This window comes from Apodemus sylvaticus, chromosome 8 (assembly GCF_947179515.1).
Source record: "Apodemus sylvaticus chromosome 8, mApoSyl1.1, whole genome shotgun sequence".
In the NCBI taxonomy this organism is placed as follows: Eukaryota; Metazoa; Chordata; class Mammalia; order Rodentia; family Muridae; genus Apodemus; species Apodemus sylvaticus.
The window spans coordinates 96,268,353-96,289,019 of NC_067479.1; the positions used below are offsets into that span (position 1 = coordinate 96,268,353).

Sequence of the window (20,667 nt, forward strand, 5' to 3'; positions counted from 1 at the left end):
TTTCTGATATACAGGGCTAGTTCTGCATTCACTCCTGAAGTGACTGTCTCAAGCTACACACTGCGTCTGTTCTTCGGTTTGTCTTTTCAAAGTGTTACTTATTTGCTTGTTCTGTCCATTATTGTCTTGGCTTCAAGACACAAACTGGCTGGCCTGGAACTTGCCACGTGAACCCTGTGTTCCTAGTGCTGCCATTGCACGCAGCCTTCTTCCGCCATTTATTTTCTCACGGGACTCACTGGCTCTGTCTTGTTAGTTCTGTTGCTGTCCCTCCATGCCCCTTGAGTTGTCTGTGCGTCTGGGTCTGTGCTTGCCGAGAACACGTGTGCATGTGAAGGTCTGTCTGAGCCACATTGTGAGGAGTGGCCCTGGCAGCACGCTTAGGTCCTGTGTCCTCAGTTTGAAATGTGTCTTGGCTTGACTTATTCTTTGACCACGAGAAGGCCCTGACCCAATACCACAAGCTGTCCTGATTGCTTTGGTGGCTTTCCCCGGGGCTGTTACAGTGTTTTATGTATGTAAAGGTTCCTGGTCTTTTTAAAAAATATGTCATTCCCTTTTAAGAGATACAATAAATATGATATAAAATGTATCTGATATTTATGTTGTAAATTCTGTCCTCTTCATTTGCATTTCCTAGGTATGTCTTGCTGATCCCTAGTGCCCCATGTCAGTCTGTATAGGTGTCTGAGCTCCAGGCTGTGTCTTTGTCTTCCTTCCTCGGTGTGTGCTCATGTGAGAGGTGCATGGAGGTCAGAGAACACCCTGTGAGAATCAGCCCTTCTTCCAGCATGCAGCAGGTACAGGGTCACACTCAAGTCACCAGACTTGTTAGCCAACACCTGTATTCACTGAGCTGCCTCACTAGCCAAAGACCTTGTCTTAAAGAAAATGGTGTCAATACCTGAACACCATTGGAAGTTGTCTTCTGGCCTCCACATCTGTGTGAACACATGCGCACATGCGTGAAGAAGGTAGTTTCGGTCCACTTTGATATTCATTCCCCTCATTTCCCTGTAGGCTTTATTAATTAAACAGGAATTACAATAATATTTTAAAAATATCCCTTTTCATTATTTAAAAGTATTTTATATTATGCTTCATGTTTTAGCAGGCTTTTAAAAGACATTTATACATGAACACAGAATTTTTACTCCAGAGCTTTCTTGTGGGATATGGTAGCAGCAGTGCAGCCTAATGCAGGATGATGGTGGTTTTGGGGTGGGCTACCCTTTAACCCTCACTCACCAGCTGCAGGCCCCGATCCAAGCCAGAGTTTGCATTTGTACAGGGAGCTCATGGTGGTCACTATCCTTGCCCCTGCGTGCTCTGTCAGGGCACCGCCCTCTGCCCCAGGAGCTTTCTGTGGGCACACCTCACCTGCTCTTACCTCCCTGTGTGCCTGGACTGCTTCCAGGCAGTTTAGTTTTTGAACTCCTGCCTCACTGAAGCCACGCTCTGGCAGGATTCTAGGTTTTGACCTTTCCCTGCTAGGAATTATGTATTTCTCTTCAGAAAAATTATTTATTTCTGACATTTTTAGTTCTCAGAAAAGATGCTTGATGAGGACTCTTTCCTTGGAAGGAACCTTTATGTTTCTCATGCCTAGACATTTCCTCTTTGTTCCTGACTTTGAAGATTCAGTCATCTAGGCAGATATGCATGTGACAGGACCCTTCAAGGTTTTGCTGACATTGGAGATATTTTTCTCCAGACTCAGGTCTCCTAGCTATGAGATTTTCTATTACACTTTACACCTTTACACCTTTCTCACCCTCCCTCACACCTTTCAGTGTGTCTTATATCTTTGACTGTTTCTTTCACTTTCTTGCTTTTGTTGTGATCGTTTTTCCTCAACTTTGTTTTAAAGATGTTATGGGGACAGACACAAAGGGTGATTTAGAAAAGCAACAGTTGAGTAAATGATTTCACTTCTGTGACTGCCTTCTTTGAGGGTTCCACGTTAGTGCGTTTACTATTCTGTAGACTAACCAAATACAGAGTACTGATCGATGCATGCTATTAGGTTTGTATCCATGTTTGTGTATTTTTATGGTGTGCTTTAATGATAAGGTGTGCTTTTATGGTGGTCTCATGATAATCCAAATCTAACCTTTTGCTTCTAACTTAAATTTGCCCTTACTGTGCTATTGTGGTTCTAGGAGAGGCTGATTCGAGATATTGTTCATTGTCATGGCGTTTTGATAACTTCGTATTCTTACATCCGACTGATGCAAGATGACATTAGCAGACATGACTGGCACTATGTCATCCTAGATGAAGGACACAAAATTCGAAATCCAAATGCTGCAGTCACCCTTGCTTGCAAACAGGTATGGGTGCTTACAATGAGGAGGGGTTTCAGATGAATAGTGGTATTTAATTTTTAGGGTAGGCTATTTGCTTTATGAATACATTTACTGAATATTGTATCAATGTAGAAAATTCCTTACACCTGTCCTTTGTGACTTATATTGTTCAGGTTTTTTGTAAGGGCCAGCTGTTAGAATGTAACCAAATCCCACTCTAATAGGTGCTGGTTAACAGAATTCTTCTCAGTGTTTTCTTCCATATGCAGTTAGAAAATTGGACAAAATACCCAGTTTGGAGAGGACCAAAATAATGGACAAACAAAAATGATTATTCAACACGTTAAATAACAATTACATGTGTCTTAGGATTGATGGCATTCATATGTTACGAAGTAAATTTCATAGTACAATGTCTCATTTCCTCCTCTAGTTCCGGACACCTCATCGGATTATCTTGTCTGGTTCCCCGATGCAGAATAACCTCCGAGAGCTGTGGTCCCTCTTTGACTTCATCTTCCCTGGGAAGCTGGGCACATTGCCTGTGTTTATGGAGCAGTTCTCTGTCCCCATCACCATGGGGGGCTACTCCAATGCTTCCCCAGTACAGGTAATACGACAGGCAGTAACACTTTTGGCATTTCCTTAAATATTATACTTTGAGTCAAGTCATTATACAATGAGTCAGGTCATTGGCAGTGTTAAGGAAAATGGCCAGGCTTATAAATAGGTATCTGATAAAAATCAGGTTTACAGATAAAGTTTTTTAAAAAAATTCACGTACACCATTTAATTAAGGAAAGCACAAGAATAAAACTTTCCTTTTCATAAGAGTCAGAAAATGGTTTCAGTGCTGGTTTCTCTGGGAAATATTGTTCAGATATGAAGTTTAAAAGTAATTTTGGCAATGAGCAGAGGTGCAGTGAGCAGCCGTAGAACAGACCGAGCCGTTCTGGACAGGGTACACTCTGGTGTCCGCACTCGGCTACAGTGAGAAGAGGCGGGAAGCTGGGAAAGACACCATGAGCGCTCCTTCACCCTGGCTCTGGGAAAAGACGCCACAGGCTGTGTGTGGAGAAGCAGGAGCCAGGGGCCTTGAGAGGAACTTAGCAGTTGCCGAGGGACAACATGAAAGGATTTGATCCCGCAGGTAAAAGATGGCGGTTCTTGTGTTTGTTTGGACTGCAAGTGGTCATGAGAAGGCTGGCATTAGGGGAGTTGGGGCTTTTGAGGGGGAAGTGAGGAGCTGGACCAAGACTTAGGTAGTAGTCTTGGAATAACACAGTTAGAGAACCAGGTGGCAGTTTAGGCAGGATAAATAAGCAAAGTCTAGATGCTGATAGACTAAAGGAAATAGGGCTGGGCTTGCTGTAAAAGAAACTGAGGCTTTGGGCCTAGGCTATGGATAGTTTGGGTTTGTATAGAATTCAGAGGGTGGGGCTCTCCTGAGGGCAGTGTGTGACTTACAGAAGCAGGGTAGTAGGGTATCTGTGTGTCCCTATTCAGATGGGGAGGTGCCTCATACCTGGGTCCTGGCTAGGCCAAGACCAAAGTCCTCCTTCAAAAGATCAATGAACTGATGTTTTGGAATACTTAATTACAAAAACAATTTTATACCTTTAAAACCAGAGGCTTGTCAAAAAACAATTTTAATAGCTTTCTGTTTTGTGACTAAGTGGTGGGCTGTGTTTTTAAATTGTGAGATTAAACATTTCAGCATTATAAATTGTCTGTACCTCATCTCCTTACAGGTAACTTTTATCATTGTCCCAGTGATAAACTTAGAGGGTAGAAGTTGTTATCAGGTTAGCCTCTTGGTATTGCATATACTGCCTGTGTTATGTAATTATTCACACCCATTCGCATAGCGAGTGCATGCAGACAGGTGTGCATACTTGATGCAGACACAAGTGGAATCCTTAGGGTTTTTCCAGATATCTATTTAATGTGTTTGGCTGGAACTTTTGTGTGTTTATTTTGCTTAAACTTTAAAGCTATATTTCTTACATTTACATTTTAGATTTTTCTTAATAGTGAATAGTAAGTTATTAAATTGTTGAACCTATTTTGTGTTTTTTAAAGTATCAATAATTAATTGAAGCCTTTCCTTGTCTGTAAGTGAATTGCAGAGGGTATGGCTTCCTGGGCTGCAGGTCTTTGTTTCTGTGTACAACTAATGCCCTCTCATGTGGCCATGTCCATTACGGAGCCATATGTTCCATTTTAGGCCAGAGTGACCTTCCATTTCTGGGATCATAGGCCCCTCCTGAACTCATTCCCCAGAGCCTAATCTCCCTGGGTTAGCCGGTGACTCCCACTACGACAGCTCTCACTACACTTAGCTTTTGATCTCTACCCTTGCAGGGCCCAGGCCCTTTGTAGCTCCTGCAGAATACAAGATTATAGATGGGATTTGTTTGAAACTAGTTTTCCCCCTAGATGATGGTCAGTATAAGTCTTTACTTTCCTGCTTAACTAAGTAGTACAGTGATAATTAAAACAAGTATAGGAGAGGAGATAAACCTTGATTTAACAGGTTTTCTCTCATGTGTTTTGGTTAATGAGGTAATTTATTTTCTCTTTTGTATTATTTTGAAAAGTGTCATCCTCTGGAACATCTAGAACTTGACTTTTTCTAAGTTGAATTTATAAGCCAGTTGATTATTCTTGAGTTTTTTAGAAATGGAATCAGTTGAGAAGAACAACTATATTCTTTAAGCTAATATCTCTTTTCTTTTATTGAAGGTTAAAACTGCCTATAAGTGTGCATGTGTCTTAAGAGACACGATAAACCCGTACCTATTGCGGAGAATGAAATCAGATGTCAAGATGAGCCTTTCGTTGCCAGATAAAAATGAGCAGGTCTGTGAATCCGGGGGTTGCCAACCAGTCCTCAAGCATGAGTGTGTCTGTGTGACTGACTGGGCAGCAGCTCTGGGCCTGGCACTGCACAGGCTGGGCTGCTGGGGCCTGCACCGTATGTAGCATCTTCCCATGCTAGAGTTTTCCTCTAGGTGATAGGCTTCGGTTTCCCTCTGGTAACACATGAGCCTGACCCTACAGCTACTGGAAAACATTTCCATGGTCCTTAAGCCCCAGCTCTTTCCTGCAGACATTGTATTATCATCTCTGGGACACAGCAGTGAGCAAACAGACTTGTGATCATAATCCTCATAGGTTCCCAAATAAGTAAACAATATGAGGGTGTTTTCACTAAGTCAGGAGATAAGACATGTGGAAGGAACAGGCTTTCTCTAGTGGATATTCAGAGGAGACCTTTGATCTCATAATTGTGCTGAGGCCTAAGGAAGGTCAAAGAACAAGTTGGGATTTGGATGAAGAACATTATGGTGAAAAGATGGGGCAGTATGTTAGTACTGTGGGCCAGCAGGGGTGCGGGGTGATTAACGCTGGGAGCATCTGTTGGAGTACTTGGACAGTGTGCACATGCATTGGAGGTTGATGGGCATGAGAAGGCTCTAGAATGGCCATAGCTAAGGCTGCGAGGTACTGAGGTTGCAGTTTTGAGCAGAGACTGGTTTACCTAAAGAGCAAGTGGAGACCGAGAAACAGCTGAAGCTGCGTCAGAAGAGAGGGGAATACGAGGGACTAGCTGGGGAGATTGCAGGACCCTTGCTGCTAGGCTGAGGGGGGTTAGGAGGAGGTGCAGCGGGAGCTGGGCAGACAGCTGATCCAGGAAGAGCCTGGTGCATGGGGCAGCTCTGAGGTCAGGTCTGAGCCTGGGTGTTCTCAGTGGCATCAGTACCCGGAGCTGGCTTGGGGCACAGCTGGCTGACAAGGGCTGTTTTTCTCAGGATGTCCCCCCTTTTCCCTGTAGAGAGCCTAATGGGCAGGGGGCTGTCCTGAGGAAGACAGGTAGATGCTCAGATCCAGTGCAGAGGTTGAAGGTCCTAGACTGGACTGGTCTTGTTTACCTATATGAAGTAGATACAAAAGTAGAGCTGTTTTAGGGATGGGAGCCAAACCCCTACAGATATGGTAGGTCCTGATAGCTTCAAGTTGGGATTTTGTTGCTTTCTATTTGTCTGAATGTACAGATAAAGATGGCTGCTAGGTAAGTGGCTTAGGAAGCCCCAGGGCATTAGCACAGCTATTCAGGGCTTTAGATGGTGCTAGGCAAGGTGTGTTGGGAGATGCCTCTTGGGGTAGACAGTGGAGGGCTGCTCTGAAGAAAGTCCGACCTTGAGGTGAAGCTTGTAGACATAGAAGGGATGAAAGGCAGGGAGTGGGCAGTGTGATGTCATGGAGTAACTGACCCCAGCAGGCTGGGAGGGTGGGAGTTGCTCTTAGGGCCTGGTAAACTTATGAACCCTTGGAATGGGGGAGCACCAGGTGAGGTAAAGGTTCCTGTCACGTCAGCCAAACAGTGGAGGTGAGAGGCCTGGGAGACTCTCTCCACATTGAGTTGAAAGGAAGTGTGACTGTGTCCCTGGGCCCTGAGCCCTGAGGCTGCCTGTGAGCAGGAGGCTGGTCAGGTCGCGGGTTGGACCTAGGAGATGAGTGACTGTGGAGAAGGGAAAACTCTGTTTAGCTGAGAGATGCATCATTGTTAAAATCGTGTACACTGAACTTTTTAGAGAAGGATTCTTGTTGATAATTAATGTGTTTTTAAAACTCTTTCCTTTTCCCTTGCAGGTCTTATTTTGCCGTTTAACTGATGAGCAGCACAAAGTCTACCAGGATTTCATCGATTCCAAAGCGGTTTACAGGATTCTCAACGGGGAAAACCAGGTCAACCAAAGGGCCGACTCCAGAGAGGAGTCGTTATCAAGGGGGTGGGACAGGAAAAGAAGCAGGTTTAGAATGTTCATCCACCTGCCGCCTGTGAGTCACAGCCACAGCTGGAGACAGGTGTGAATCAAGGAGCAAGGCCACTGGTGTGAAGGGAGCCCTGACGTGAGGTGGGGATGTGACCCTGAGTCCTACCTGGCAGGCAGTGGTGCCCAGTACACTGCAGGGCTTTCTCAGAACATATGGCTGAAATTATATTATCAGGACATGCTTATCAAGTTGTGCAAGTTTTATCAGCTTCTTAGCCTCATGCCCAGTAAACACTGGCTGGCCATTGCCAGCTTAGAAACTGGACAAAGTTCTGCATCAGATTTCTCTGGTTCTAACTCTTACTTTCCCTGGCATATGAAAGGAATTTATTTGCTCATTCTAGATTTTGGAAATTATTAGACAGTGTCTCCTCAGAAAATCCTGTTATGTAAGACACAAAGATAGGAGAGTTTGGCTTTCTAGAATACTTCCCATTGTGGAGTGACCCCAGCACCTGACATGAGAGCGTGTTGCTGAGATTGAGTGTCTAGGAACATCATGGACCAGTGAGCGTGAGCGCCAGAAGCCAGGCATCTGAATTTTACTTAGCTGGACAGTGCTGCCCCTGGGTCAGGTGGTCTCAGTTGCCCTTGTGGGGTTATTTTGTGAGAACCGTAACTGGATCTGCAGCCCTTCCAGAGGTGAGAGAGCTCATTACGTAAGAGGACGTGCCACTTGCTCCTCTGCACCCTCGGTCTGGTGCACTTGATTCCAGACTGTGGAAGAAGAATGCTGAGTGCGCCCAGCCGGGATGTGGTTCTCGGGGCTAGGAAAGCCCAGCCCACCAGGGTATGCGGCACACTGAAGAGGACATGTTTTCACACACTGTTCCAAAGTGGCATTGTCAGCCTTCAGCTGACAATTTTATTTAGATTTTCAAACTAGTCACAGTATGAATGCTTTAGATAACCCAAGTTGTTTGTTTTTTGAGGCAGGATTTCTCTGTGTAGCCCTGCCCATCCTGGAACTTGCTCTGTAGACCAGGCTAGCTTTGAACTCAGATCCACCTGCCTCTGTCTGAATCATTCTTAAGCTTTTATGATCACCTTGAGACAGGGTTCGGGCCTGAGGTTTGGGGAGAATGACCCTGGACTCAAGGCTCTTCTGTTCCGTGGTCCAACCTTGCAGATCTCTTCCATTCCTGGATTTGCTGTGCATCTTTGCTTTCTGATGGAGTTGTAGTTAGTGGGACTTGAGCCTCTGTCTGGCTCACACACTGAAAACAAGGCTTTGAGGATACGTAGATAGATTGGGAGACCTTTGGTAGGTAGGTCAGGGATGGGTAGGACGTTTTTGTTTTGTTTTGTTAATCAAATATATAGTGCTGTGAACTAAATATCCTTTTCTCTACTGGGGAAGTTGAATTATCAGAAATTGACTTTCACCTTTGTGGACATGTTCAGTCCAGTAAAATTGTTTTTTTCCAGAGGAGTTGTCCAATCAGGGAAAGAAGATGAGTGGAAGTTAATTTCTTCCAGCTTGTGTTGGTCAGATTTCAAGTATTTCAGACAGAATACTTGAGCAAATCAACTTAAAGAAGAAAAGTGTGGGGGCTTATGGTTTCAGCCTATGGCCCTTGGCAGGGCCACACAGCATTTCAGGAAGCACAAGTGAGGGATAAAAACATCTCCCCTCATGGTGGCTGGACAGCAGGGGCCCGAGAAAGGGAGCTGGGGACAAGAAATGGCTTCCAAGGCATACCTTCGGCCACTTCCTTCAGCTAGTTCCACCTCTTAATAGGCCATGGAATTATGAAGCCATCGGTGCATCAGTCTGTTGATGAGGTCAGAGCCTTCGTGGGCCAGTCACTTCCCAAAAGCCCCGTTTGTAGACGCCAGCACACTGGGGATCCGAGCATGTTCAACCTGGGGTGGGACAGTCAGGATCCACCCTGCTTCTCAGTGTTGGAGAGAAGAAATAAGTGTTCAGATGACTAATCCACGTAGTGCGTTCTCCATTCCTCCTTCCTGTTGTCACACCCCTATAACAATATGTGTTGTTGTTTTAATCACAGATTTTCTCTGGACTTGTAGCTCTGAGGAAGATCTGTAACCACCCTGACCTCTTTTCTGGCGGCCCCAAGAATGTCAGTGGTCCTCCAGAGGATGAACGGGAAGAGGAACAGTTTGGATACTGGAGACGCTCTGGGAAAATGATTGTTGTTGAGTCTTTGCTGAAAATATGGCACAAGCAGGGTCAGCGGGTGCTGCTGTTTTCCCAGTCCAGGCAGGTGAGTGCTCAGGTTGGCTCTCAGGACTGTGACCACTAATGCAAAAGGTAGGATGTCACCCCTCCTGCTGGGGTGGCAGCCATGGGTCCCTTCAGCAGACTGAAAAGGAAAGAGAGTTGTCTTTTTAAAGGAAACCTCACAGCAGGATTCTGGCATCCTAGGGAGGCTGGTACTTACTCACAAAGAATTAGCACAAATGCTTCTGTAGCTATTAATTCTCTTCCTCAAAGCAAGCAAAGCTTCTAGTGTAGGCCCTGGGGAAGGCACACTGCTTACATGTGTGGGGAAGCATGTGCTTGGAGTGTGCAGACTGTTTCCCTCATCGCTGACAGATGCTACACATACTGGAAGTGTTCCTGAGAGCCCACAAGTATTCCTATCTCAAGATGGATGGGACCACCACCATAGCGTCACGGCAGCCGCTGATCACAAAATACAATGAGGTAACGAGGGTGTGACGGAGGCAGAGGCTACAGACTGTAGAGGGAAAGAGTGCGCAGATCTGCCCTCATAGCTGCTGCACTGTCTTTGTGCCTGGCTAGCAGGTGAAGGGGGACAGTCTGCCTCAAAAGGACTGGAGTTAAAGATGTGCACCAGCACAACTACTGACGTGTGGCCTTTTTTTTTTGTGTACACTTTGTGGTTTGGGAAGTGGGCATACAAGATCTAGAAATGAAATTTGAGAAGAGAATAAAGAAGCAGGTGAGCATAGCCAGCCAAAGTGTCCGTACGTATGTCTGCACTTTACATAATTATTAAAAATTAACAGTATAATTAATAAAAGGAGGAGCTCTGACCTGAGGTCTTGATTCACAGAGGATTCTGGGACATGTAGTTGGGGGTGCGGATAAGCCGCAGAACCCTTGTAAGACCTGTGGGGAGTGAAGAGCTATAGCAGCTCATCTCTGCCTACTCTGTTCTGCATCTTTCCTATAGGACACATCCATCTTTGTCTTTCTTCTGACCACACGGGTGGGTGGCTTAGGAGTGAACCTGACTGGGGCCAACAGAGTCATCATCTACGACCCTGACTGGAACCCAAGCACCGACACACAGGTCTGTCTTCCTTGGAGAGAAGGTACCTGGCTTCTTGTGCAGTCTGCATGGTGGGCACGTCCTGCTCTCTCATGAAAGAGCACATGGTCAATCCTACAGACTCGGGGAGCCCCAGCTGGCTCTCCACAGCATCCATCGCAGCTCTGCTGTGAAAGGGGCTCCCAGAGTCAGAAACCTCATACACTCGGGCTGTCCTGGTTCTCTCTTTGCCACGTGACTCTTTGTCCGCTTGCATAGGCCTTGAGTGCACATTTCTTCTTAGAATTCTGACTAGGGGATAGAAGGCCGTGGTCAGTCACTGTTTTCTCTTAGTTGGTTCTTGTTAAAATCTCTATGCCATAGGCCCGGGAACGAGCATGGAGGATTGGTCAGAAGAAGCAGGTGACTGTCTACAGGCTTCTGACAGCTGGCACCATTGAGGAAAAGATCTACCACCGGTCAGTACAGACAGCTTCTGGGCCTCAACTAACTAACCTAGAGTTTCTGGAAGAAGGGTTTTTATTATTTCCAAGTGTTGGTTTAAAAGATCTTTCATCTTAGAGGAATAATTATTATAATTTAAAGAAAGAATATCAGACTATTTTGTGTTTTTATTTTTTTTCTTTACCATTGAAATATATTTTGATCCATTACTCTTTTGTTTGCTTGTTTGCTTTGTTTTGTTTTGTATTGTTTTTTTGAGACAGGATTTTATTGTATTAGCTGTTGGCAGGTCTACAACTTACTGGGTGGCCTCATAGAGATCCACTGCTTCCCAAGTGCTGGGATTAAAGGTGTGCACCACCACAGCCAACCTTACTGTTTTTTAAAATATTTGAACCCAGTAATTATTATACCTTAATCTAAACGAGGAAGTCATTATATTTAAATTTGAAATTGTTTTGTGTGTCACTTGCTTGAGAAGTGACAGAAATGAAGACAGTTTATTCAAAGACCCTTGGAGAGGTTAAAGCTTGTGCCCCTTCCTCTGTTCACCTAGGCAGCTTTAGGCAGCAGTGACTGCAGGGAGAGAGTGGGCACTGCCAGCTTTTCCTGTGTCCTACAGAGTCCATTCTTGCCCATATCCTAGCACCTGCATTGGCCCCAAGCTGTTCTAGAACTGTTTTGTGTCCTTGTAGGCTTCTTGTCGGGCTTAGTGGTGAGGATGAAGTCCATCTTGTGAGACAGGGTTAGCCTGAAGCAGGGGGATGGGAAGGAATGACGCTGCTTTGTGGTAATGCCTGTGTGCCATTAGGACACAAGGACAGCAGTCTTTGACCTTAAGCACAGAAGAGAGCCAGCTGGTGAGGGCTGTACAAAGCAGTGACCGCATCCACAAGAGGGCACCAAGCAAGGAAGGGCTGCCTTAGCCCATGAATCAGGGAGTCTGATTGGCTTCTTACAGCCTGTAGAGTCTGTGGTACATAAATGTAAAAGGGTGGATTTTGAAGTATGATTGGTTTTAGAATTAAAACAAAACTCGTTGGGTATAAATAATAAGATATCATTTCTAATTTAAAATTTATAAAACTTGGGAAACCACCTGATGTATTATGTATGTTTTGAGTTGTAATTTTCCATGGCTGAAAGATTGGGGACTTTTAAATCATTCATAGATCTGCTGTTAGTAGCTCTCTCACATTAAAAAAAAAATCTTTTATTTTTGTGTATGGGTGTTGTGTGTGCCTGTCTGTGCACCATGTGCATGCAGTGCCTGGAGAGGCCAGAAGAGGGCATTACATTCCCTGGGAGGGACTGATGCTACAGGTGGTTGTGAGCTGCCCTGTGGGTACTTGGAATTGAACCCAGGTATTCTGGAAGAGCAACCAGTACTCTTAACCACCGAGCCATTTCTTCTGCCCCATCTGTCATGTTTTGTAACTAATTTTGAGGTACAGCTGAACATTGTTTCATATCAATGTGATTTTATCTTTTTAGACAAATCTTCAAGCAATTTTTGACAAACAGAGTGCTAAAAGATCCAAAACAAAGGCGCTTTTTCAAATCCAATGATCTCTATGAGCTGTTTACTCTGACCAGTCCCGATGCCTCCCAGGGCACTGAAACAAGTGCTATTTTTGCAGGTATTACATTAAGTCATTTAATTTAATCAATTGCATAGGAATTCTGCAGTGTAACATTAGCTGTGTTTTCCCTGTTTCAGGAACTGGCTCCAGTATTCAGACACCCAAATGCCATTTTAAAAAAAGGACTTTGCCAGTCCTAGGATTGGATCCCAAATTTAAGAAGCCCCCCGTTTCTAGCACACCTGCAAATGGGACCACCCTGATGGAAGAAAAATCTAAGGCAACGGGAACTACAGGAAGTGTCACTTCTGGAGAAAGTGGTCCTTTGAAAGGAGACCATCACCTAGATGGGAGGAGAGCAAGTGTTGCTTTTGGAGAAGAGATAGGTGCAGGGTCTACGCCGGAGCATCGCTCAGTGACAGGTGGAGATGGGAAGCGTGCAGATTCTCCAACAGTTGACCATACTTCCAGGCCAGCTGTTGAGGCGAGCACCAGTGAGAAGCCGGGTTCTTCCTGTGAGGGCGAGTGCTGCCAGGCTCAGACAGAACCTGCTCGCATGAGCGGACAGACGGAAGGGCATTTCTCTAAGCACAAATCAAAAAGGAAACATGATTTAGTGGAGGAAGAGACCACAGAGAAACGTGCACAGCCCAAACAAAAGGCCAAGAACTCCAAGCATTGCAGAGATGCTAAGTTTGAGGGAACTCGAGTCCCACACCTGGTGAAGAAAAGGCGGTACCGCCAGCAGGCCGCTGAGCAGGGGGGCGGAGCCCAGGACCGCAGCAGTGATGATTATGTTTTGGAAAAACTCTTCAAAAAATCAGGTAATGATTTTGATGAATCTCTCACCTGGGTGCTAGGAAAGCGAATGTAGGAGCTGTCTAGCATGGTAGTCTTTAACTATGGGACTGACATTTTGGAGATTGTAGTTATCCCCCTTTTTGAAGTCCTGAAAGAATTTGAAACTTTGGGAAACAATAATACTTAGCATATGACCATTTATAGTAGATCAGTTACCGCAAATAGTCTTGTGCTACCTGAACATTAGCAGGCAGTTTCCTTTCGTGCTGTATTCATATGCTTTTCTAACTACAGGAGGGTAGAGGAACGGGCCATGGGAGACAGGCAGGGAGGACTCTTGCTAGGGGCAGGCAGGAAGAGAAGCATTAGAGAAATCAGCTAACAGTTGCTGAGACAGTGAAAGTCAGCATGCCCTGCTCAGCTTTGCCACCTCCTGACTGTCATCTTCCTCTCCTTGCTGCATTATGATAACAGTGGTGGCCATAGTTTCCAAAGATTCCTGAGTCAGGGTGTTCTTTTTGGGAAGGTAGGTTTATGTATTGTTTCAGAAAACTCTGTCAAAGAAATTAGCATGAAGAGCACGTGAACTCTGCTGTAGCCTTTATGCCAGCATTAACAGTCTTCAGCATTTCCTTTGTCATTCCCATGCACATGTAAATACGCCTACAGATAGACTTCATGTGCAGTGTACAAGTAGATGCATGCATTCTTCTCTGTCTCTCCACATCTATGGTAAGAACCATAGGGTTCTGTCAGGATAGAGCAGCATTTACTCTCCCACGGTGCAACAGCTGAAATATAACACCGTGTACATATGAAGCATATGGTGCCAAGAGGCCACCAAAGGATAGTGCTCTCTCAGATGGCAGCCAGGTGAGCCGAGCTTGCTGCTTGCTGCCTTGTCTGTCCAGATGACGCCCTGGACAGACAGATCCAGGAGAGTGAGGTAAGGAGTTCATGCGAGAGTGCGATGGGGAGAGCAGCAGATCACCCTCTGCAGAGGGGTTCCTTTGACACTGGTCAGCACATCCTGCAAGGAAGCTGTTTGAGGCTGCAGAAAGGACCATTCGGAAGTAGGGAGAGTTCTGGGCACAGTCAGAGCTGGGCTTGCCAGGTAGCTTGTTGCCTTAGCACTCTTGTGCTTCCCCTGAACTCTTACAGACTGGGTAGTGAACACTGGGCAAGACAAAGTGTATGAGGTTTTGCATCAGATCAAATACAAAAATTATTGGGCATAGAAAGAGGCAGGAAAATGGGATTCACAATGAGAGAATAAATTGGAACTGACAGGTGGTGGAATTAGCACAGACATGAAATAATTATAACTGTTCTATATAATCAAAAAGAGGCATGGAAGATGTTCACATACATTGAAAGTGAACTTATATGCAGGTGTGATAGCTGGGGTGAGAACTACCTGGGAGGAGGTGGAGCATGTTAGACATAACAGGAGGAAAGATTAGTGAGCTTTGAGAGCGGAGAAGCTCTGCAAAGAGTAATGTAGTAAGGCTGGAGAGATGGCTCAGAGGTTAAGAACACTGACTGCTCTTCCAGAGGTCCTGAGTTCAATTCCCAGCAACCACATGGTGGCTCACAACCATCTGTAATGGGATCTGATGCCCTTTTCCAGTGTGTCTGAAGACAGGTGTACTCTCATATAAATAAATAAATCTTTAAAAAAAAAAGTGACATAGTTAAGCCACAGAAGCAAAATGACTGCGGGACGTGAGCAGCCTCGTGTGATGGTGATTGAGGTCCTGACTAAGAAGGGAGAGGAGGGGAATATAGCGGTCTGAAGAGATGCTAGTAGACAATACTTCAAACTTGATGAAAGCTATACATCCCCATATTCAAGAAACATAGTAAGACCCTAGCCAGAAAATGAAAGAAAAACATACCAAAGCAAAATAATAAACGGCCAAAGCAGATGGTAGAGAGAAAAGCTTTAAGTGGGGAAGAGTCTAGAAGAAACAAAGTTCTGGCCCTTGAGAATTAAGATGATTATAAGTGACCTCTGTAGAAGAAAGAGCAGGGTCCACATGATGTCCTCTTCAGTGGGGGAAGATGTAGGAGGCTGGGCTCCCATGTGCCCATGTACCATGAAGAGGCCTTCGTAAGGTGCAATGTTACTGCCTTCCTGTGTCTTTGTGTCAGAGCAGGCACATGTGTAACTTCGTATTTCCTTACACTGTGTGTTCTGCTTCTTTAAGAAGCCAGGTACATCCTGAGCGTCCCCTCCTATTCAGTCTTAGGGGCCTCCTTCTCTGTGGCCTTTGCATGGGTGCACCATCATTTCTTCACAGTGAGCACGTTGACTGCCAAGATCTTTTCAGCCATAGTGTTATGATAAATACCTTGTGTCATGTGCTATCCTGCTGGTAGACATAACAGCTTCTTAAAATTCCTAGAAGGGAGGTCACTAGGAGAAGATAGCTGCGTAAAGGATGTCTTTAGTTTTGAAATAGTCCTACTTCCACCCGAAAACAGAGATTCACATTAGTATCTGTCCTCAGCAATCTCTCGAGATGGCTGTGCCAGGACTGTTGTGTTACAGCTTTATTTTCTGCCGACCTAAATATGAGAAGCCAGGTGCTGTTAATTATTATTATTATTATTATATATTATTAATAATTATATGTTAATTAATCCCAGCACTTGGGAGGCAAAGATTAGTAGACGCTGAGTTCCAGGCCTGCAGAGAAACCTTGTCTCAGATAAATAGGTAGATGATAGATAGATAGATGGATGGATAGATAGATACATACATACACACACACACACATACACACACACACACATATACACACACATACATACATAGACATATAGATAGATGTACACATAGATATAGATAGATACATATATAAACACATAAATACATATATACACACATATATACGTAGATATATAAATACATAGATGCATAGATAGATAGATAGATAGATAGATAGATAGATAGATAGATAGATAGAAAGAAAGAGAAGAGTAGAGTAGATGTCTGTGTCTGAGGGGCAGATAGACAGGCTGGCAGGCAGGCAGACAGACAGACAGACGTCCATATCTGAGGGGCAGAGGCAGGAAGTACAGCTATAATATGGCAACCATAGTAGCCTGAGGAGTTTCCTTAATTTTTTAGGGACCTTGTTGCAGGTTACCCTGAGATTAGAGACTTCAGTGCAGAAGAGTTTAAGTACTAAAGGAGAGTTGCAATTTAATAAAGATATTTTAATCTAGTTTTAAGCAGGAGGATTACAAGAAAGAGTTGCTCAGAAGAAAGTAAGGTACCAGAGAGTATGGATGTGGGCTTCAAGTGGTCACAACCATCTCTCTCATCTTAAATTCAGACAGGGTTCAAATTTATTCTCTTGAGAGAGCTGTTCAGAAACCTGAGTGAGACCACCAGGATTACAGCTGCTGGAGGGAAAGTCTTGGACAAGGAAGGTTGGGATGTCTTCGCAGTTTTGCTTGAGATTCTTGGCGATGTCTTGGGACAGGGATAAGGCCCCACCCAAGAGGTTTTGCACATTAGACCTCAAGCTGGGGCCCGGGCTATTAGTCACAAATTGATGTGCACCAAAGGAGAAGTCATTGTGTCAGCAACCTTTACAGCAAGTGTTGATTGGCTACAATTTTGCTTCTCAGCAGGAAAGGTCACAGTCAGAATTGGGAGGGTGGGATGGGGCTTCCTTTCTCTTCACTGTTCCGAGTTCCCTTTCTGTCTGTCCTGACTCCACCTGGCATCTCATGTTAATTTGCATTTATTTTATTAGTGGAATTGAATAAAATGTATACATCCATTCTTAATGTTTTGTTGTTACTCGAATTGTTTTTGTTCATTGTTATTATGTGTGGAGTTTCCCCATCTTTGTACCCTTTACCTGCTATTTAATGGGAAGGTTATAGGTTTATTTTATATTTCATTCTTCACTGGGTGGTTTACTGCTTTGTTTTGTCATTGATTCTCTAGAGTCCTCTAGCTTTGTATCCATTAAAACTTCAAAAGAGAGTAGGACTGGAGTAGTATTGATCAGTGGCAGAACACTTGTCTAGCATGAAGCCCTGGGTCCCATCTCTAGCCCAGGAAAACCAAGGGAAGTGGGGGAGGGAGAGAGGGAAAGGAAGAGGGGTAAAGAAAGGAAGGCTCTGAGAAAAACTGGGCTGCTTTCTGTCACATCTTGATGCTCTGTTTAATTTGCTAGCCAGAGATACTAGGAGAAATGGTATCCATCTCTACGGTAGAAATATCCTGGAGTGGTTTTTACCCATTAAGAATCTGGAGCTGGGATAAAGCACGTGTTTTATTAGGGAAATTCCTGGTTTGGGGAATGGCTTTTCAGGTATGGGTTCTGAAGTTTGTCAAAGGTATTTTCACTATAGAGACATCAGTGGTTGGTATTGAAAAGAGCATCACAGAGCTTATTAGATAATGGCTTAGTTAACGTTAACCGACCCTGAATTCCCGTGACTCCTGCCTGTGTCATCTGTAATCTTTTCTTGCTGTTGGTTTCTGTTGAGATTGGCACAGAGGCGTACATATCCTGTAGTGATCGCCTTTCCACAGATGGCTTCTCCTTTTACTTTATTCCAGACATTTCTCATTTTCTTAACCTTAAGGGAGTTGTTTATTTTGTTCCTTTTATCTAGTAATCCATGATTCTTATTAATTAACAGGGATTTATAGTTGATCTAGTCTGTACTTCATTATTTTATTAATTATTTTATAATTTTCTTCTAGTGCTTTTGTTTTTATTATATTTTGGTGAGGCTTTGGGAGCACAATTATTTCCTTGTATTTATGTCTAGTTAAAATTTTATTTTATTTTTATCCTCACTTTAGTTTAATGTTATTATTTGTTGTTTATTTTTGGGTGTATCATTGTGTATCCCATGTTGGCCTTGAATTTCTCATCCTTATACAGTATGTCTCCGGAGTTGAGATTATAAGCATGCCACATCTTACACTGCTGTTCATTTTTACTGATGCAGATATTCAGGAAATGAACTTTCCACTCATTATTCTATTAAGTGTGTTCTATTAGCATTCCCATGAAGGTTAATTTGCTTGAAATTCTTATTTCTGCTTTATATTTTCACTTTGAAGGGTTTATTAATATTTTATTTTTCTCAGTATAGCTAGGAAGAGATTAAATGTTAAAATTATGATTAAAGCATTTTAAGTATTTTAAAACAAGGATAATTCATAACTGTCCCTTGTAGGGTAGTAGCAAACGTGAACAGAAAGCATTTGTGAAGTTCTCGAGTCATTGCTACCACCCAAAAAGTAGCAGCTAAAAGTGTTGCAGGTTTCTTTTTTCTCCTGTGAAACTGGTATTACAGTGCATAGTATTTATGTCAGTGTGTAATAGTACTGTGTAATATTGTGTAGTATATCAGTGTGTAGAATTACTGTGTGCAATATTTCAGTATGTAGTATTACTGTGCATAGTATTATAATGTGTAATAATACTGTGCATAGTATTATAATGTGAATATTACTGTGCATAGTATTATAATGTGTAGTATTACTGTGCCTAATATTATAATCTGTAGTATTACTGTGCATAGTATTATAATGTGTAGTATTACTGTGCATAGTATTATAATGTATAGTATTACTGTGCATAATATTATAATGTGTAGTATTACTGTGCATAGTACTACAAAGTGTAGTATTACTGTGCACAGTATTACAGTGTGTAATACTACTGTGTGTAATATTTTAGTACTTAGTATAACTGCATAGTATTACAGTGTGGTATTACAGTGTGTAGTTTTATAGTATAGTAGTATACTATAGTGTAGTATTATATAATGTGTGGTCTGACATTGTAGCATCACTGTGTGTGGTCTGACAGTGTGTAGCATCACTGTGTGTGGTCTGACAGTGTGTAGCATCACTGTGTGTGGTCTGACAGTGTGTAGCATCACTGTGTATGGTCTGACAGTGTGTAGCATCACTGTGTGTGGTCTGACAGTGTGTAGCATCACTGTGCGTGGTCTGACAGTGTGTACTACTTCAGTACATAGGGAACTCACCCCTGCCATTCTTTTCTTGCCGCACTCTCCTAGTGGGAGTGCACAGTGTCGTGAAGCATGATGCCATCATAGACGGGTCCAGTCCGGATTATGTGCTGGTGGAGGCAGAAGCCAACCGAGTGGCGCAGGATGCCTTGAAAGCTCTGAGGCTCTCTCGTCAGCAGTGCCTGGGGGCAGCATCTGGTGTTCCCACCTGGACTGGCCACAGGGGTACTTCTGGTGCACCAACAGGAGTGAAGTAAGAGACCACTCCCCGCTCCCGACATGCTTGCAAGGAGTCCCAGTGGAGGCCAGCTGCACAGTCAAGGCAGGCCAAGGCTTGTTCTCTCTGGGACGAGAAGCTCCCTCAGGGAGGCATTGTGTGAGGCAGGCCTGAGGGACTTGGGAAAGTCCTGCTGTCTTTCTTCACTTCTATCTCCTGCTTTCTAGAGATAACTTTTTTGAGGAAGAAGTGGTCAGTGGGAGAGGTAGTGGGGGTCGGAAGATGGCTCAGTGGTCAAGAGCACTGACCGCTCTTCTAGAGGACTCGGGTTCAGTTCCTAGCGCCCACAGGGCAGCTTCACAACTGTCTGTAACTTCAGATTTCAGCCCCCTCACAGAGTCATACATGCAGGCAAAACACCAATTATTTAAAAAATAATAGTGAGAAATATAAAAAGTGACTAAATGTTAGTAAGATTGTTAGCCAGTCTCTAGGTATCAGTAATTATTATGCTAATTATAATATTAGCATATTATTATGTAATTAGTACCCAGGATACTTTCTCATGGCCAATACTGACTGAGCGTGCTGAGGGGACTGTACCCACACATCCCACAAGGGTGGAGTGTAGTCAAGGCTGACACTAGCAGTTCCCCCAGGAAGAGGCTAGTTGTGGAGAGTGCCTTGCCTCTGTTGCACCGCCTGACACCCTGTCTGCATGATTCTCTTTCTTATTTAGGAATAGGTTTGGTCAGAAAAGGAATTCCAGCCTCCCTGTGCAGCGTCCTTCATCGCTAACAGAAAAGACTCAGGTAACAGGGTAGCCTGGCTGCCTCTCTTGTTGAGGTTTGTGTGGATGGCCAGGGGAATGTCGTTAGGTGTGAGGAGGAAGATGGTTGGAACTGACATGGTGTCATTTGATACTTGTAGGCTCAGAGTTGTGTTGTACTTTCATTTGAATCTAAGGGTCTGCTTACTTCCTAGAGCACAAAATCTCAGCAGATTCTCTGTTCAGGCTTAGAAAATTAATAAGCACAGCCACTTATCTGGAGAAGGAGGTGTGTCAGCTTTAGAGACACCACCGTCTAAATTAAATGGCCAGAGAGCCTTCTTGAGTGTTGGGCAGATCACCTATCCTTTGCCACACTGCAGCAATGGGAAAAAACGGCAAACTCCCTCTGTCTT

General features: G+C 44.0%; 1 protein-coding gene across 4 annotated transcripts in view; it reads left to right on the forward strand.

Moving 5' to 3' along the window:
- Ercc6 (ERCC excision repair 6, chromatin remodeling factor) overlaps nt 1-20,667 on the forward strand; it is a 76,756-nt gene that overhangs the window by 45,635 nt on the left and 10,454 nt on the right. For all 4 annotated transcript variants that reach the window (XM_052190134.1, XM_052190136.1, XM_052190135.1 and 1 more), the window contains 12 exons: nt 2,163-2,333; nt 2,743-2,919; nt 5,055-5,171; nt 6,966-7,061; nt 9,166-9,381; nt 9,714-9,824; nt 10,318-10,437; nt 10,780-10,874; nt 12,355-12,500; nt 12,581-13,267; nt 19,314-19,518; nt 20,222-20,294. In XM_052190134.1, the coding sequence (XP_052046094.1) occupies nt 2,163-2,333; nt 2,743-2,919; nt 5,055-5,171; nt 6,966-7,061; nt 9,166-9,381; nt 9,714-9,824; nt 10,318-10,437; nt 10,780-10,874; nt 12,355-12,500; nt 12,581-13,267; nt 19,314-19,518; nt 20,222-20,294 (2,214 nt within the window). The remainder of the gene's footprint in view (nt 1-2,162; nt 2,334-2,742; nt 2,920-5,054; nt 5,172-6,965; nt 7,062-9,165; nt 9,382-9,713; nt 9,825-10,317; nt 10,438-10,779; nt 10,875-12,354; nt 12,501-12,580; nt 13,268-19,313; nt 19,519-20,221; nt 20,295-20,667) is intronic.